At 47.4% G+C, this 17,847-nt stretch overlaps 1 protein-coding gene across 1 annotated transcript in view; it reads left to right on the forward strand.

Moving 5' to 3' along the window:
• The first annotated feature begins 5,737 nt into the window (after window positions 1-5,737).
• Window positions 5,738-17,847, forward strand: part of LOC143768000 (uncharacterized) — a 45,898-nt gene continuing 33,788 nt past the window's right edge. Inside the window, exons 1-6 of the mRNA XM_077256618.1 lie at window positions 5,738-5,911; window positions 10,755-10,904; window positions 11,034-11,213; window positions 11,312-11,435; window positions 11,519-11,616; window positions 11,797-11,887. Of these exons, the coding sequence (XP_077112733.1) occupies window positions 5,885-5,911; window positions 10,755-10,904; window positions 11,034-11,213; window positions 11,312-11,435; window positions 11,519-11,616; window positions 11,797-11,887 (670 nt within the window). The 5' untranslated portion in view covers window positions 5,738-5,884. The remainder of the gene's footprint in view (window positions 5,912-10,754; window positions 10,905-11,033; window positions 11,214-11,311; window positions 11,436-11,518; window positions 11,617-11,796; window positions 11,888-17,847) is intronic.

Below are 17,847 nucleotides of genomic sequence, written 5' to 3' on the forward strand. Positions count from 1 at the left end.
GTCCGAGCTATTCTTGATTGGACTCAGCCCTCGTCAGTTAAGAGTCTACAGAAGTTCTTGGGTTTCGCTAACTTCTACCGTCGTTTTATCGCTAATTTTTCTAGCATTGTGAAACCTTTGACGGATATGACCAAGAAGGGCTCCGATGTAGCTAACTGGGCTCCTGCTGCCGTGGAGGCTTTCCAGGAGTTGAAACGCCGGTTTACTTCGGCGCCTGTTTTGTGCCAGCCCGATGTCTCACTTCCCTTTCAGGTTGAGGTGGATGCTTCAGAGATTGGAGCAGGGGCCGTTTTGTCGCAGAGAGGCCCTGGTTGCTCTGTTATGAAACCTTGTGCCTTTTTCTCTAGGAAGTTTTCGCCTGCCGAGCGAAATTATGATGTGGGCAATCGGGAGTTGTTGGCCATGAAATGGGCATTTGAGGAGTGGCGTCATTGGCTCGAGGGTGCTAAGCATCGTGTGGTGGTCTTGACTGATCACAAAAATCTGATGTATCTCGAGTCTGCTAAACGCCTTAATCCGAGACAGGCCCGCTGGTCATTGTTTTTCTCCCGCTTTGATTTTGTTGTCTCGTATTTACAAGGTTCAAAGAATGTGAAGGCCGATGCTCTTTCTAGGAGCTTTGTGCCTGATGCTCCTGGAGTCGCTGATCCTGTTGGTATTCTTAAAGATGGAGTTATCTTGTCAGCTATTTCTCCGGATCTGCGACGTGTGTTGCAGAGATTTCAGGCTGATAGGCCTGAGTCTTGTCCACCTGACAGACTGTTTGTCCCGGATAAGTGGACCAGCAGAGTCATTTCCGAGGTTCATTCCTCGGTGTTGGCAGGTCACCCGGGAATTTTTGGCACCAGAGATCTGGTGGCCAGGTCCTTTTGGTGGCCTTCCTTGTCAAGGGATGTGCGGTCATTTGTGCAGTCCTGTGGGACTTGTGCTCGAGCTAAGCCTTGCTGTTCTCGTGCCAGCGGTTTGCTCTTGCCCTTGCCTGTCCCGAAGAGACCTTGGACACATATCTCCATGGATTTCATTTCTGATCTTCCGCTATCCCAGGGCATGTCCGTTATCTGGGTGATATGTGATCGCTTCTCAAAGATGGTCCATTTGGTTCCTTTGCCTAAGCTGCCTTCCTCTTCCGATCTGGTTCCTGTGTTTTTCCAGAACGTGGTTCGTTTGCACGGCATCCCTGAGAATATTGTGTCAGACAGAGGATCCCAGTTCGTTTCCAGATTCTGGCGATCCTTTTGTAGTAGGATGGGCATTGATTTGTCGTTTTCGTCTGCTTTCCATCCTCAGACTAATGGACAGACGGAGCGAACCAATCAGACTTTGGAGGCTTATTTGAGGTGTTTTGTCTCTGCTGATCAGGACGATTGGGTGACATTCTTGCCGTTGGCTGAGTTTGCCCTTAATAATCGGGCTAGTTCCGCCACCTTGGTTTCGCCTTTTTTCTGCAACTCTGGTTTCCATCCTCGCTTTTCTTCGGGTCATGTGGAGCCTTCTGACTGTCCTGGGGTGGATTCTGTGGTGGATAGGTTGCAGCGGATCTGGAATCATGTGGTGGACAACTTGAAGTTGTCACAGGAGAGGGCTCAGCGCTTTGCCAACCGCCGCCGCGGTGTGGGTCCCCGACTACGCGTTGGGGATTTGGTATGGCTTTCTTCCCGCTTTGTTCCTATGAAGGTCTCCTCTCCCAAATTTAAACCTCGTTTTATTGGGCCTTACAAGATATTGGAAATCCTTAATCCTGTATCTTTTCGTCTGGATCTTCCTGTGTCGTTTGCTATTCACAATGTATTTCATAGGTCCTTGTTGCGGCGGTACATTGTGCCTATAGTTCCTTCTGCTGAGCCTCCTGCTCCGGTGTTGGTTGAGGGCGAGTTGGAGTACGTGGTGGAGAAGATCTTGGATTCTCGCCTCTCCAGGCGGAGGCTTCAGTACCTGGTCAAGTGGAAGGGCTATGGTCAGGAGGATAATTCCTGGGTGGTCGCCTCTGATGTTCATGCGGCCGATTTAGTTCGTGCCTTTCATGCCGCTCATCCTGATCGCCCTGGTGGTCGTGGTGAGGGTTCGGTGACCCCTCACTAAGGGGGGGGTACTGTTGTGAATTTACTTTTTGCTCCCTCTAGTGGTTACTAGTTTTTTGACTCTGGTTTTTCTGTCATTCCTTTTATCCGCACCTGGGTCGTTAGTTAAGGGTGTTGCTATTTAAGCTCCCTGGACCTTCAGTTCAATGCCTGGCAACGTAGTTATCAGAGCTAGTCTGCTGTGCTCTTGTCTACTGATCCTGGTTCCAGTTATATCAGCTAAGTCCGCTTTTTGCTTTTTGCTATTTTGTTTTGGTTTTGTATTTTTGTCCAGCTTGTTCCAAATATATATCCTGACCTTTGCTGGAAGCTCTAGGGGGCTGGTGTTCTCCCCCCGGACCGTTAGACGGTTCGGGGGTTCTTGAATTTCCAGTGTGGATTTTGATAGGGTTTTTGTTGACCATATAAGTTACCTTTCTTTATTCTGCTATCAGTTAGCGGGCCTATCTGTGCTAAACCTGGTTCATTTCTGTGTTTGTCATTTCCTCTTACCTCACCGTTATTATTTGTGGGGGGCTTCTATCCAGCTTTGGGGTCCCCTTCTCTGGAGGCAAGAAAGGTCTTTTGTTTTCCTCTACTAGGGGTAGCTAGATTCTCCGGCTGGAGCGTGTCATCTAGAATCAACGTAGGAATGATCCCCGGCTACTTCTAGTGTTGGCGTTAGGAGTAGATATATGGTCAACCCAGCTACCACTGCCCTATGAGCTGGATTTTTGTATTCTGCAGACTTCCACGTTCCTCTGAGACCCTCGCCATTGGGGTCATAACAGCAGTCCACATGATGTGGGCCTTATAGTTCAGTGCATTTCTATGTTTTGTCTAGTCCAGCTTGGTCTGTATAAGGACTTGCTCATCCAAGCTGGTATCTCTGGAGATCTCTGGATCTCTGGATATACCCTCTATATCTTTAGTTAGATGTGGAGATTTTGTATTTTCTGTGGTGGATATTTTCTAGTATTTTAATACTGACCGCATAGTACTCTGTCCTATCTTTTCTATCTAGCTAGAAAGGCCTCCTTTGCTAAATCCTGATTTCAGTCTGTGTATGTTAATTCCCTCTCCTCTCACCGTCAATATTTGTGGGGGGCTGTCTATCCTTTGGGGATTTTCTCTGAGGCAAGATAGTTTTTCTGTTTCTTTCTCTAGGGGTATTTAGTCCTCCGGCTGTGACGAGGTGTCTAGGGAGTGTCAGGAACATCCCACGGCTACTTCTAGTTGCAGTGTTAAGTTCAGGGTCCGCGGTCAGTACAGGTACCACCTTCTCCAGAGTACGTCTCATGCTGCTCCTAGGACACCAGACCATAACAGCTCACCACACATCTAGATGAGTTCCTTAGGGGGTCTACTTTCCAAAATGGTGTCACTTGTGGGGGGTTTCAATGTTTAGGCACATCAGGGGCTCTCCAAACGCAACATGGCGTTCCATCTCCATTCCAGTCAATTTTGCATTGAAAAGTCAAATGGCGCTCCTTCCCTTCCGAGCTCTGCAGTGCGCCCAAACAGTGGTTTACCCCCACATATGGGGTATCAGCGTACTCAGCACAAATTGTACAAACACTTTTGGGGTCCATTTTCTTCTGTTACCATTGGTAAAATAAAACAAATTGGAGCTGAAATAAATTTTGTGTAAAAAAAATGTAAATGTTAATTTTTATTTAAACATTCCAAAAATTCCAGTACCATGTAAACCTATGGAAAACAAAATCCGCAGTGCACATGCTGCGGAAAAAAATGTGCAGAAACGCTGCATTGTTTATTCCACAGCATGTCAATTCTTTGTGCGGATTCCGCTGCGGGTTACACCTTCTCCATATTAGGAATCTGCAGGTGTAAAACTGAAGGTGGAATCCGCACAAAAACCATGGTAAATCCACAGTAATTCCGCAGTGAATCTGCAGGTAATCCATCCCACCTACGTTGTGCACATACCCTAACTTTAGCCCCAACCCTAACCCTAACTTTAACCACAACCCTAACTTTAGCCCAGCTCACTTTAGCCCAACTCTAACTCTAATGGGAAAATGGAAATAAATGCATTTTTTTAAATTGATTATTTTTTCCTAACTAAAGAGGTGATAAAGGGGGGATTGATTTACTTTTTTTTATTTTGATTACTGTCATAGGGCCTATCACCGTGATTAAAATAATCCAATAGGAAAATATCTCCTATTGTTGCTGGCTGCCGGCCGGCAGATCTCGGCGGGCTCACTGCACATACGCTTGCCATTTTCTCCCGGAAAAAGCCGGCGGCCCGGGGGACTTCAGGGGGGCTTGCAGGGAGAACATAGGTACTGTGGGGGGGGGGGAGCCTGTTTCTTTCTTTCCTATTAAATGGAAAATAGGACCTTTTTTTGCGGTCACCGTTATACCAATAATAACGGCGATCACAACATCGGGGTCGGTAAAAACCAACCAGAATCATGTTTTCTGGGGTCTTGGCTACCCCTGGCAACCGAGACCATGGATAAATTCTGACGCTGGGGGGCGCTATAACCTTAAACCTCAGCACCGTTAAAGAGCGGCGCTGTGGTTTAAGTGCCCTTAACTGCCGTCGTTAGAAGGCGTATCGGCGATTGTTAAGGGGTTAACTGTAACTGTCATCATTCTCCCCTGCTTGCGCCGGCAGAGCAGGAGAGAATGACAAGAGCCGTGTTCAGCACCCGGTGCTGGGGAACAGCTCTTTCTGTAACGCTTCTTCCCTGGCGCCCGTACTTGTGGTACTGATGCGGCACACGTGTGCCATAAGTATTACACACACGGACACTGACATCTCCGGTACCAGAAATATCAGGACGTGTGAAAGAGGCGTTATAGCAGGTTTTTATGTTTGGCAGCCGTCACACACTAAAAGACGGTTTTTATTGCAAAAAATAGTTTTTGCATCACCACATTTTGACCACCATATTTTTCCATATTTTGTCCCACAGAGTCATGTGAGGTCTTGTTTTTTGCGGGACGAGTTGACGTTTTTACTGGTACCATTTTCGGGCACATGACATTTTTTGATCGCTTTCTATTCTGATTTTTGGGAGACAGAATGAGCAAAAACCAGCTATTCTTGAATTTCTTTTGCGGGGGCCTTTATACCGTTCCGCGTTTGGTAAAATGGATAAAGCAGTTTTATTCTTCGGGTCAGTACGATTACAGCGATACCTCATTTAGATCCTTTTTTATGTTTTGGCGCTTTTATACAATAAAAACTATTTTATATAAAAACAATTATTTTTGCATCGCTTTATTCTGAGAGCTATAACTTTTTTATTTTTCTGGTGTTGGAGCTATATGGGGGCTCTTTTTTTGCGGGACAAGATGACATTTTCAGCGGTACCATGTTTATTTATATCTGTCTTTTTGATCGCGTGTTATTTTGTTCGGTGGTATGATGATAAAGCATTGTTTTTTGCCTTGTTTTTTTTATGGTGTACACTAAAGGGGTTAGCTAGTGGGATAGTCTTATGGGTCGGGTGGCTACGGACACGGGGATACCAAATATGTTACTTTTTGTGTAGATTTTTTTTTCTATTCAAATATTGATTTAATGATAGAATAAATATTTATTTTTTCATTATTATTTAAAAAAAAAAATATTTTTACAATTATTACATTTTTTTTATATACTTCATTCTATCTTTAACACTTTGTCCCACTATGGGACACTCATTTAGTGCAGGCTGATGGCTTCTATAGCATGCAGATGAAGCAATATCTGCATTCTGTGCATACACTGAGGCCCCTGATCATGTGACCCCTGACTCCTCCCCTCCTGTGACCTCATCACAGGTCCTGTGCGCACAGAGCAGCCGTATATGTGGAGTGCGGCTCTGCAGGTGGAGGTAGGTGCTGGAGATTCCCCATTACTGAGCGCGGGACGTTGACCCCTTGAGTACAGGGCCGGCTCCCGGTCTTTGTGGGTCCCGGGGGAAAGCATCTCAGTGGCCCCTTTAACACATACCACAATACATGATGCACAGATACGGCAGAGAAATAGCGGTACTATACAATGCAAAAGATTTCACTTCTTACATTACATGTGTGATATCAATAGCTCGGAAATTGGACATTATAGTCGTCCATGCAATATAATGGGCCCCGTATAATTCTCCATATATATTGCTCCATATAATCCTCCCTTCTCCTCGCTGGCCGCAGGTCCGGACTCCTCAGCGTCGTCATCTTCTGGCTCTCTGCACACAGGTGTAGCTAGGGTGTTGGTTCAGGGGGGTGAAACTCCTGAGGGGGCCCCTAACCAGGTAACCTTCATTACAGCTGGTGACGCCCCCTAATAGTGGAGGAGAACCTCAGCAGATGACCGCGCTGTTACTGAAAGTAATCTCTATATAATAATTGTATAAGGCCCACTTCTATCTGTAACGGAAATCCCGCATCGCTGATTGGTCACGCCCGGCCGGCCACGACCAATCAGCGATATTGGGGCAGGATTTAAACACCGCTTCAATTTTTACTATTGATGCTGCCTTTGCAGCATCAATTGTAGAAAGATATAATGTTAAAAATAATAATAATAAAAAATAACATTATATTCTCACCTTCCGGCGTCCACGCCAGCCTTTCCCGCTCCTCGTGACGCTCCGGTCCCAAGAATGCATTGCAGCAACGACCCGTGATAACGTAGCGGTCTCGCGAGATGATGACGTAGCGGTGTTGCGAGACCGCTACATCATCACGGGTTATTGCCGCAAGGCATTATAGGGAACCGAAGCGTCGCGAGGAGCATCGCTAAAGGCTTGGGCTGGATCCGGGGGCCGCCAGAAGGTGAGTATATGACTATTTTTTATTTTAATTCTTTTTTTTAACAGGGATATGGTGCCCACAATGCTATATACTACGTGGGCTGTGTTATATACTACGTGGGCTGTGTTACATACTGTGTGGGCTGTGTTATATACTGCGTCGCTGTGCTCTACACTACATGAGACTTGCTATATACTACGTGGCTGTGTTATATACTACGTGGGCTGTGTTATATACTACGTGGCCTGTGTTACATACTGTGTGGGCTGTGTTATGTACTGCATCGCTGTGCTCTACACTACGTGGGCTGTGCTATATACTACATGGCTGTGTTATATACTACGTGGGCTGTGTTATATACTGCGTGGGCTGTGCTATATACTACGTGGGCTGTGTTATATACTACGTGGGCTGTGTTATCTGCTGCGTGGGCTGTGCTATATACTATGTGGCTCTGCAATATACTACATGCCTGTGCTAAATACTATGTGGCTGTGCTATATACTACGTGCCTGTGCTATATATTACGTGGCTATGCTATATACTACATGGCTGGGCTAGATACTACGTGGCTGTGTTATATACTGCGTGGGCTGTGCTATATACTACATACTGGGCTATATACTACGTGGCTGTGCTATATACTACGTGGGCTGTGTTATATGCTACGTGGGCTGTGAGACTCTTTCGCCCGGGGCCCTCAAAAACCTGCAGCTGGCCATGGCTTCACTTATTGGTCGTGGCCGACGGACCGCGAACAATCAGCGACAGGCGCAGTCTGGCCGCGAATTGACGTGGGATTTGAACCACGTTTCGCTAATTGGTCGCGCCCGGCCGGCTGAATCCTGTGTATTCATTGCATTATTCTGAAATCTTCATAAATAAACTACATACGTATTCTAGAATATCCGATGCGTTAGAATCGGGCCACCATCTAGTCTCTATATACCGACCAACACTGATATTACCGCCATATGGTCAGTGTTAGATACCAGCCCTACAGAACATATAAGAGATCACAGCACAGTTACAGATAATGACTTACCGCTGACGTTCTTTCTGATGGAATCTTTCACTTTTCCTGTCTTTTCCATCTGGCCCAGACCGACATGACAACTTCTTCCAGCCAGGAGTCATCTGCAGAGAATACTACAAAGACACGTTTCACTTCTCATATTTTCAGCCATCACTATCTATTCCCAACCTGCACAAACTCCTCATCCTGCTGATACCCCAATACTGAGCCGCTGCTGCCGTATGTCCCTATTACTGCACCTGCTGTGTGGTTCTCTGCCCTCTAAATTCTAAAGCAACCCTCTATAATATAGTAATGCCAGATGCAAGTGCCCTAGAAAACAGTGCCCACATTGTGCCCCCTAGAAAGTAATATTGCCCTGTGTGCCCCTTTAATAGTCACAGTAACCTGAGTTCCCCTATTACAATAAGTGCCCACTTTACATTTAATAATGTCCCGAGTCTCCCCCTGTACAGCTCCCTTATACACAGCATGATGCTCTCTTATACACAGTATACTGACCCCTCAGTAGCCTCCAAACTGTTTGATGGCTCCAACATTGTATGATGGCCCTTTCACTGTAATCCCCACACTGTATGATGGCCCCCTCACTGTAATCTCCACACTGTATGATGCCCCTCTAGATAGCCTCCATATAGTATAATGCACCAGATCGTCCTCAATATAGTATAATGCACCAGATAGTCCTCAATATAGTATAATGCACTCCCCATAGGCCTACTCTATATTGTATAATGCACCCCCAATGGCACACTCTATAGCACAAGGCAGGACCCATAGGCAGACTCTGTAGTATAGGCAGCACCCCTATAGGCAGACCCTGTAGTATAAGGCAGCACCTCCATAGGCAGACCCTGTAGTATAAGACAGCACCCCTATAGGCAGACCCTGTAGTATAAGGCAGCACCCCCATAGGCAGACCTTGTACTATAAGGCAGCACCCCTATAGGCAGACCCTGTACTATAAGGCAGCACCCCCATAAGCAGACCCTGTACTATAACGCAGCACCCCCATAGGCAGACCCTGTACTATAAGGCAGCACCCCCATAGGCAGACCCTGTACTGTAAGGCAGCACCCCCAGAGGCAGACCCTGTACTATAAGGCAGCACCCCTATAGGCAGACCCTGTAGTAAAAGACAGTACCCCCATAGGCAGATGCTGTAGTATAAGACAGCACCCCCATAGGCAGACCCCATAGGCAGACCCTGTAGTATAAGGCAGACCCCCCATAGGCAGACCCTGTAGTATAAGGCAAACCCCCCATAGGCAGACCCTGTACTATAAGGCAGCACCCCTATAGGCAGACCCTGTAGTATATGACAGTACCCCCATAGGCAGATCCTGTAGTATAAGACAGCACCCCCATAGGCAGACCCCCCATAGGCAGACCCTGTAGTATAAGGCAGACCCTGTAGTTTAAGACAGTACCCCCATAGGCAGATCCTGTAGTATAAGGCAGACCCCCCCATAGGCTGACCCTGTAGTATAAGACAGAACCCCCATAGGCAGATCCAGTAGTATAAGACAGCACCCCCATAGGCAGACTCTGTAGTATTAGGCAGCACCCCATAAAAAAATAAATACTCGCCTCTCTTCTTCCTAGTTCCTGCGTTGCTCTGAGCGCGCGCTCATCTCCTGACAGCGGGCGCCAGGCAGTGACTCATCGCGCCCGCTGTCAGCGTTGCCGACGTCAGACGCTGACAGGAAGATGATGGAGAAGGAGCGCTCCTTCCCTCATCATTGTGGTCATCTGTATCGGCTGTACAGCTGACCTCGCAATGACAGGCGCATCTGTTCTGCCCCAGAGGGTAACTGTATCGGCGTGCTGCGCGTGCCAATACAGTTACAGTGGCGTAGCTCCGGGTGGGCTCCCTCAGAGCACCGGGCCCGGGGCGCCCGCACCCTCTGCCCCACCCGTAGCTAGGCTACTGACTGTGACTGTTCAGAGCAGAAGACGCTACAGTGGACGAACGGGGAGAAGTAAGTATTGCAAGTACTGGGGCCCTCAGTAAGCGAGATGGCGGGCCCTCACGAGCACAGGCATCGGGCCCCTTAGTGTACCGGTGTCCCCAGTGGTGAGTGGATGCCGCCTGACTTCAGCACAGAGACTCTTTCAGGGTTTTTGTTAGATACAAGCCAAATATTAAAGACAGGAACCAAGGAAAACGTGTATTACTCTCCTTGTACGGGGCCCCTACACAATATAGTGTTCCCACAGTGCCTTCAGCCCCAATTTTATTTAATTTTATTCTGTTTTTCATGTAATATATAGAAGCCAAAGCAAAAATGTTAAAAAAACACAAAATATCCAGAGAAAAATAAACACTGTACACGGAGACATTGGCATCAGATATCTCCTGTCTTGGTTCTTACAAACAATCTCTTATAAAAGCCTCAAACTTCTATGTGTGAATCAGACCTGAGATCTAACGTGATAGAAGATTACAGTGCGGGGAAGACGGGAAACCTTCATATAGAGGCCGGTGGGGATGGAGTCAGTGACCGACTCTGGACAGATCTGTTCCTAGAGCCGCAGTAGGAGATGAAGATGTCGTCCTCATCATGAAGTCGTTATTTCTCCTGTCACGTGTAATGAATATCTCCTGCAGTATTACTAATGCCGATTCCAGTGTCGGTAAATGAGACGAGAATTAGCGTTATGGAAGATGAGTCTATGAGGAACGTATTCAGCTGCCGACTCCGAGGAGGAAACTGCTTGTTGTCTGTGGCCTAAATATATAGGTTTTATTAGTAGATGTCAAGAAGAAAACTAAATACTGTAGAATAATAAATCTCATACAGTATGTTTCCCTTATTATCTCCAGTAATTGTATTATTACACAGGATTGTTATGATGTTACATCGGCTCATCTTCTTCTCATTCAGGCCTCTACAATATCGGATCCTCTCAGTGAAGATCTTCTATATAAGAGAATTTTCCTGATTTACCCATTGAGCATGGATATGGACAGAGACAAGATGGCGGAGAGGATAATACACCTCACCCTAGAGATCCTCTTCCGGCTTACTGGAGAGGTGAGAGATTCTGATGAAGTCACATTACATCATTCTTATCTATGGGAATAACAGATGGACAGAACTGGAGAGGTGAGGACTCTGGAAATGTCTGTAGTGAGATTTATTAATGTGTCTTTCCATAATCAGGATTACATACTAGTGAAAACGACCTCTAGTGATCGCTGTCAGGACCCTGTGTCTGAGGGATGGGGAAGACCCCTGAGCCCAATCACGGGGCCTCCACCTCACCCCCCGATCCATGAGGACATCAATGACCAGAAAATCCTAGAACTCACCTACAAGATGATTGAGCTGCTGACTGGAGAGGTGACACTGCTGGGAATGCTGGGACATTATACTGTATACACTATACGCTGTATATGCTAGGAAGGGATCGAGGGTGACGGTATCATTGTATGTGTCAGGTTCCTATAAGGTGTCAGGATGTCGCCGTCTATTTCTCCATGGAGGAGTGGGAGTATTTAGAAGGACACAAAGATCTGTACAAGGACATCATGATGGAGGTTCCCCAGCCCCTCACATCACCAGGTAATACACAGGACTAAATACACACGGCCTATAATTATCTGAATGTATAGAATGTATTCAGTCCCTGTATGTGTTTCCTCCAGATCTATCCAGTAAGAGGACAACACCAGAGAGATGTCCCCGTCCTCTTCTTCTACAGGACTGTAAACAGGAAGATTCCAATGTTCCTCAGGATCATCAGGTAGATGGAGAGAAGGTGTTATGAGATCTCCCGTGTGAAGGTCTTGTGCTCAGTCTTGCTTTTGTCCCCCAGTATTATGTTTTATACTTGTGTAATGAGAACGGTGGAGATGGCAGGATTAGAGCTGATCATAGATGTGACTTCTCCATCTGTCGGTGACTTTTACAATATTTGTTTCAGGGTGAAGATCTGACCCATATTGATACTACAGAGACATATGTTTGGGGTGATGAGTGGTGTAAAGAGGAGATTCCTTCATATGACTACCCAGGTGAGTAGTGACCACTAAATGCAGAGAAGTCACAGATTCTTCCCAGTCCCCGGCTGTGGCTGCTTTATCAGTGGTGTAGTGCGGCCATATCACAGTCGTGTGATCACCATTTTTTCACTCCAACACAACATTTTCTTTCACCCAAAATTGATCAAATGATTTTTGGCATTGAAAGCCCTTCTATGGAGCATACAACCTGCAGGTCCCTCCTTTGTAAATAAGAAATCAATGACTGTTACCTGTTCAGATCCGTAAACTGCAAAGTGAAATGACAGCAAACGTAGAATGTGCTAACAAGTTAGAAAATCTTTCAAAGTAACTTTTATAATCGACCTCTAAGGTAGAGATGAGCGAATATGTTCGAAAAATGATCGCCAAACATAAATTCGACACGAATATGGCACATTCGGATTCGTGATTGGAAGCAGAAGCAAATTTTTATAAAATTGGAAAAAATCAGTAAGATTTGTTAAACAGTGTCTGAAAATATTTGAGTTGCCACTAAATATCTTGATAAGTTTGACTAGGATAGTGGTGATGTATCATGAGCAGCGTGGGGCACGTGTTTGATGAGGGGAGTGGGTGAGGAGAGCTCAGAGGAGCGGAGTGATTGTAAATTGTATTTTTCCCTTCCCCCATGACGGCACACCTGAGAGAGGGGATCCGCCCAGTCAGGACAGGAACCCTACTGAAAATAAAAGGGCGGTACCTCTCCCTCGCTTCAGTTGGGTTTCCTGTCCTGACAGGGACCCTTGTGCTGAACACGGCGGTTCGACTTACCCAGGTCCCGTCCCGGCGTGGAAGAACAGGCAGCGCCTGTGCGTCGGAGGTTCGGGTCCTGGAGGCGCCGTCCGCAGGTCCCCCCGGGTCACTGCGTCCGTGCGGGCGTTGTGCAGCATGGTTGGAGGACCGGGTTCCTTCCATGGCTGCCACGCCGCCCACCCCTCTCTGCCGGCGCGGCGGCCGCTTCCGGGTCGCTCTTCTGACGTCGCACGTCAGGCCCGCTGTGAATGGGCGTGCCCGTGTGACGTCGGAGGCAGGCGCCGGATCCAAGATGGCGGCGCCCATGAAGAAAACGCCGGCCGGTGAATGAAGACTCCGGCGGCATGGCAGAGAGGGGGAGGGATCACTATTGGGCACCGGAGAGGCGGGGAGTGCAGTGGTCGCCCCATAAAAGGGTGCTGGACCACAGAAGACGCGCTCATGTCCAAAAACTTCGCCATGGAGGTAGGACAACAAGAGCAGCTGCAGCAGTCTTCTTCACAGCAGCAGCAGCCGGAGCTCTCACCAGATGCCTTGCCGAGCCACCAACATACCAGGAGCAGCCGCTCAAGTGGTAAAAACAGTGGTCGTTCCGTCCGGCAAGATTCGTCAACGTCCAGGAGGGACGCTTCACGTGCATCTGTCCAGCCTCAAAAATCGGGGTCCAGGAAAGCTACCGGTAAAACAAAGAACCGAGAGTGTGCCCTTTGTAAAAACCCGCTCGCAGTGCAGTATCGGAAGGATCTCTGTGCTGACTGCATAAATAAGACTATTCAAGAAGAAACCCCTAATTTCACCACTAGCCTTAAAGCCATAATACAGGCTGAAATAAAAGACTCCTTAAAATTGGCCCTTAGCGAACCAAGAGGGGGAAGCCGTAGGGCGTCTACAGAGTCGGATACCTCTCAGAGACAAGGGAGTCATAAAACATCCCGATCTCCCTCTACTTCCCCAGCCTCGGTCCACTCTTCAGATTCCTCCTCGGACAGTGATTCAGGAGGTCGTCCGTGCCTTCCCACGGAGGACGTGGACAAATTAGTCAAAGCAGTTAGGTCTGCAATGGGCCTTAAAGAGGAGAAGACACCTAGGTCACTAGAGGATGTCATGTTTGGTGGCTTAGAAGAGAGGAGGAAACGCACGTTTCCAGTTAATGCAAAAATAAAAGCATTAATTGAGAAAGAGTGGAAAAGACCTGAAAAAATGGGTTCTTTGCCCTCTTCATCCAAAAGGAGATATCCCTTTGAAAATAAAGACTCTGAACCTTGGGAAAAGATCCCCAAAATTGACGGAGCGGTAGCCAAATGCTTAAAAAAATCATCCCTTCCATTAGAAGACTCGGGTGTTCTTAAAGACCCGCTTGACAAAAAAGCAGATGGTTTTCTCAGACATATCTGGGAAGCCTCAGCGGGGGGCCTGAAGCCAGCAATCGCTGGAACTTGTACGGCCCGCGCTCTGATGGTCTGGCTACAGCAGATAGAGGATCAGCTAAGGGACAAGGTACCCAGATCCGACATCCTTGCCAATATATCCTTGGTGCAAGGGGCAGCAGCCTTTTTAGCAGACTCTTCTGCGGATTCCGCAAGACTAACGGCCAGAGCAGCGAGCTTGTCTAATGCGGCAAGAAGAGCCCTCTGGCTCAAAGGTTGTCCGGGGGATTTACCATCTAAACACAAGCTGTGCTCCATCCCATGTGATGGCCAACTCCTCTTTGGGAAAAAACTTGAAGAAATCCTGGAACATGCAGGAGATAAAAAGAAAGGCTTTCCCAATATCCCTAAAGAGTCCAAAAAACCCTTTTTTCGGAGGAGAAGATTTAATAGAGGTCGCCCCCCAGGAGAAAGAAAAAACTGGGACTTTAGGGATAAGAGAGGCTCAGGCTACATGTTCAAAGGGCCCTCTACATCGGCAAAGAAATCCCCCCAATGACATTACGCCAGAAGTGGGAGGAAGACTCTCCCTCTTCTTTCCGGCCTGGGTAAACATCTCCCCCAGTACCTGGGTCATAAATATAATCAGAGACGGCCTCAAAATAAAATTCACCTGTCCACCCAGACGAAACTTTATTATAACTCCCCGAAGAAAGTCCCAGCAGGAACAATCTGCCCTAGAAGCCGAAGTCCTGGGACTTATCCACAAAAAGGTTCTTCTGGAGGTTCCGGTTCAGGAGGAGGGAGACGGGTTTTACTCCCCCCTCTTCTTAATCCAAAAACCGGATGGTTCTTGGAGAACTATTATAAACTTAAAAAAACTCAACCAATCCATAGAGAACTACTCTTTCAAGATGGAGTCTATAAATACGACCATAAAACTCCTTTTCCAACACTGCTTCATGGCAGTAATAGACTTGAAAGATGCGTATTATCATATACCAATGCATCCGGAATATCAGAAATACTTGAGAGTAGCTCTCTATGTCCAGAACCAGATGAAACATTATCAATACACAGCCCTTCCGTTCGGTCTGTCTACAGCTCCCAGGGTGTTCACCAAGGTGATGGTGGAAGTAATGTCATACCTCCGGTCCCGGGATGTAGTCATTGTCCCATATCTGGACGATTTCCTGGTAATAGGAAGATCAGAGTCCCACTGCACTCATCAAGTATCAGTGGTAACATCAACTCTAAGGGAGCTGGGTTGGATAATAAATATCCCCAAGTCCAGACTGCTGCCAGTAAAATTACAGTCCTTCCTGGGGTTAATACTGGACTCCGAACGTCAGCTCTGCCTTCTTCCAGAAAACAAGGTAGACAAAATAATAAATCTGACCGGTACAGCAATACGCCAGCCGACAATGACTCTGAGAAAGGCAATGTCCCTTCTAGGCTCGTTAACATCGTGTATTCCGGCAGTAGAATGGGCACAATTCCACCTAAGACAACTACAGTGGGAAGTTCTCTCAGCCCAAAGACTGCTAAAAGGGCATTTAGAAGGAAATCTATGTCTCTCCCTGGGCGTAAGGGATTCCCTAGTTTGGTGGACTGTGAGAAACCACCTGACAATGGGGGTCCGGTGGCAAAATCCGGTCATAGACATTATCACGACCGACGCAAGCGGTACAGGTTGGGGGGCTCACCTGAGGTCTCACTCTGTACAAGGGACCTGGTCCATACGAGAAAAGAACTATGGATCAAACGAAAAAGAGCTGTGGGCAGTGGAGAAATCCCTAAGACATTTTCTTCCTTTACTCCGGGGTCGCCATACTCGAATCCTGACGGACAATCGAGCAGTGGTGGCGTATGTCAATCATCAGGGGGGAACGAGGTCCAAAGGCCTCATGCAGGCATCAAACATACTCTTTCAACTAGCAGAACAACACCTGTCATCTCTGTCGGCATTGCACATCAAAGGCACAGAAAACACTCAAGCGGACTTCCTGAGTCGCAGAGGCTTAAGGCAGGGGGGATGGTCATTAAACCCCCAGATATTTCAACAAATAGTCCAAGCCTGGGGCACACCAGAGATAGACTTGTTCGCCAACTCCCACAACAGAAAAGTCAGGAGGTTCTGCTCCTTGAATCCGAGAGAACATCCCTTCGCAGTAGATGCCCTACTGATACCTTGGAAGTTTTCTCTGGCCTACGCATTCCCCCCGATAGTGATGATTCCAGCTGTGATCCGGAAGATCAGAGAGGATCAGGCGAATATCATCTTCATAGCTCCTTTTTGGCCAAGGAGACCTTGGTTCTCCCTTCTAAGGCAGATGTCGGTAACAGACCCATGGATCCTGCCAGAGGTTCCGGACCTGCTAACCCAGGGCCCAGTGACCCACTCTCAGGTGAAGGGCTTCCATCTCGCAGCCTGGAATTTGAGAGGGCGTTACTAAGTCGCCAAGGATTCTCTCCAGGGTTAGTCTCCACCCTGTTGAAAAGCAGAAAACCCATAACCTCTAGAATCTATGGTAGGACATGGAAAAAATTTCTCGACTTCCTGGGGGAACCATTGGGGGAGGTGGCTCCAATAGGTCCTATCCTAGAGTTTCTGCAAGCAGGATTACATCTTGGGTTAGCAACCAGCACCCTTAAAGTTCAGGTTTCTGCCTTGGGGGCCCTATATAATTGTAATCTTGCCTCAAATAAATGGGTCTCACGATTCATAAAATCTTGTAGTAGATCTCGGCCAGTTATTATCCCAAAAATCCCTCCTTGGGATCTAAATTTGGTCTTAGAAGCCCTGACTAAACAGCCCTTTGAGCCTTTGCAGGAGTTATCACCTAAGTTACTTACCCTTAAAACAGTTTTACTAGTAGCCTTAACATCGGCACGTAGGGTAAGTGATTTACAGGCCCTGTCAATATGCCCTCCTTATACTCAGGTTTTTGATGACAGGATTGTTCTAAGACCAGACCCGGCTTATCTCCCCAAGGTGGTTCAAAAGTTCCATAGGAGTCAGGAGATTACTTTACCATCTTTCTGTAGTAATCCTAAAAATCCAGGGGAACAAAGGTTCCACATGTTAGATGTGAGAAGATCTATGTTACAATACATGTCTGTGACTAATCAGTGGAGGAAAGACCAAACCCTATTCGTAGCCTTTCAGGGTAGCAAAAGAGGGTGCGGGGTAGCTAAAAGTACCATTGCTAGATGGATCAGGGAGGCCATTAGTTTATCCTATTCTGCAAGTGGCACTCCGGTTCCTGACGGCATCAAGGCTCACTCCACCAGAGCCGTGGCTACCTCCTGGGCAGAGAAAGCTGAGGTATCAATTGACCAAATTTGCAAGGCCGCTACCTGGTCCTCACCCTCAACTTTTTTCAAACACTACCGGCTAGACCTTTCCTCCTCTGCTGACCTAACCTTTGGTAGAAGGGTGCTCCAAGCGGTGGTCCCTCCCTAAGGTTTCATTCTACAAAATTCTCTCAGGTGTGCCGTCATGGGGGAAGGGAAAACACCAAGGTTACTTACGGGTAGCCGGTTTTTCCGGAGCCCATGACGGCACCCGTATATTCTCCCCCTTTTTTTCACCCTTTCGGTGTGCACTATTGTTTTGGGTGTGTTTAGTTAATATAATGTGGTGTTGGATTGCCATGTATACTAACCAGGGGGGCCTCTCATGCTCTGAAAACCAACTGAAGCGAGGGAGAGGTACCGCCCTTTTATTTTCAGTAGGGTTCCTGTCCTGACTGGGCGGATCCCCTCTCTCAGGTGTGCCGTCATGGGCTCCGGAAAAACCGGCTACCCGTAAGTAACCTTGGTGTTTTC

Source organism: Ranitomeya variabilis, chromosome 4, assembly GCF_051348905.1.
Source record: "Ranitomeya variabilis isolate aRanVar5 chromosome 4, aRanVar5.hap1, whole genome shotgun sequence".
In the NCBI taxonomy this organism is placed as follows: Eukaryota; Metazoa; Chordata; class Amphibia; order Anura; family Dendrobatidae; genus Ranitomeya; species Ranitomeya variabilis.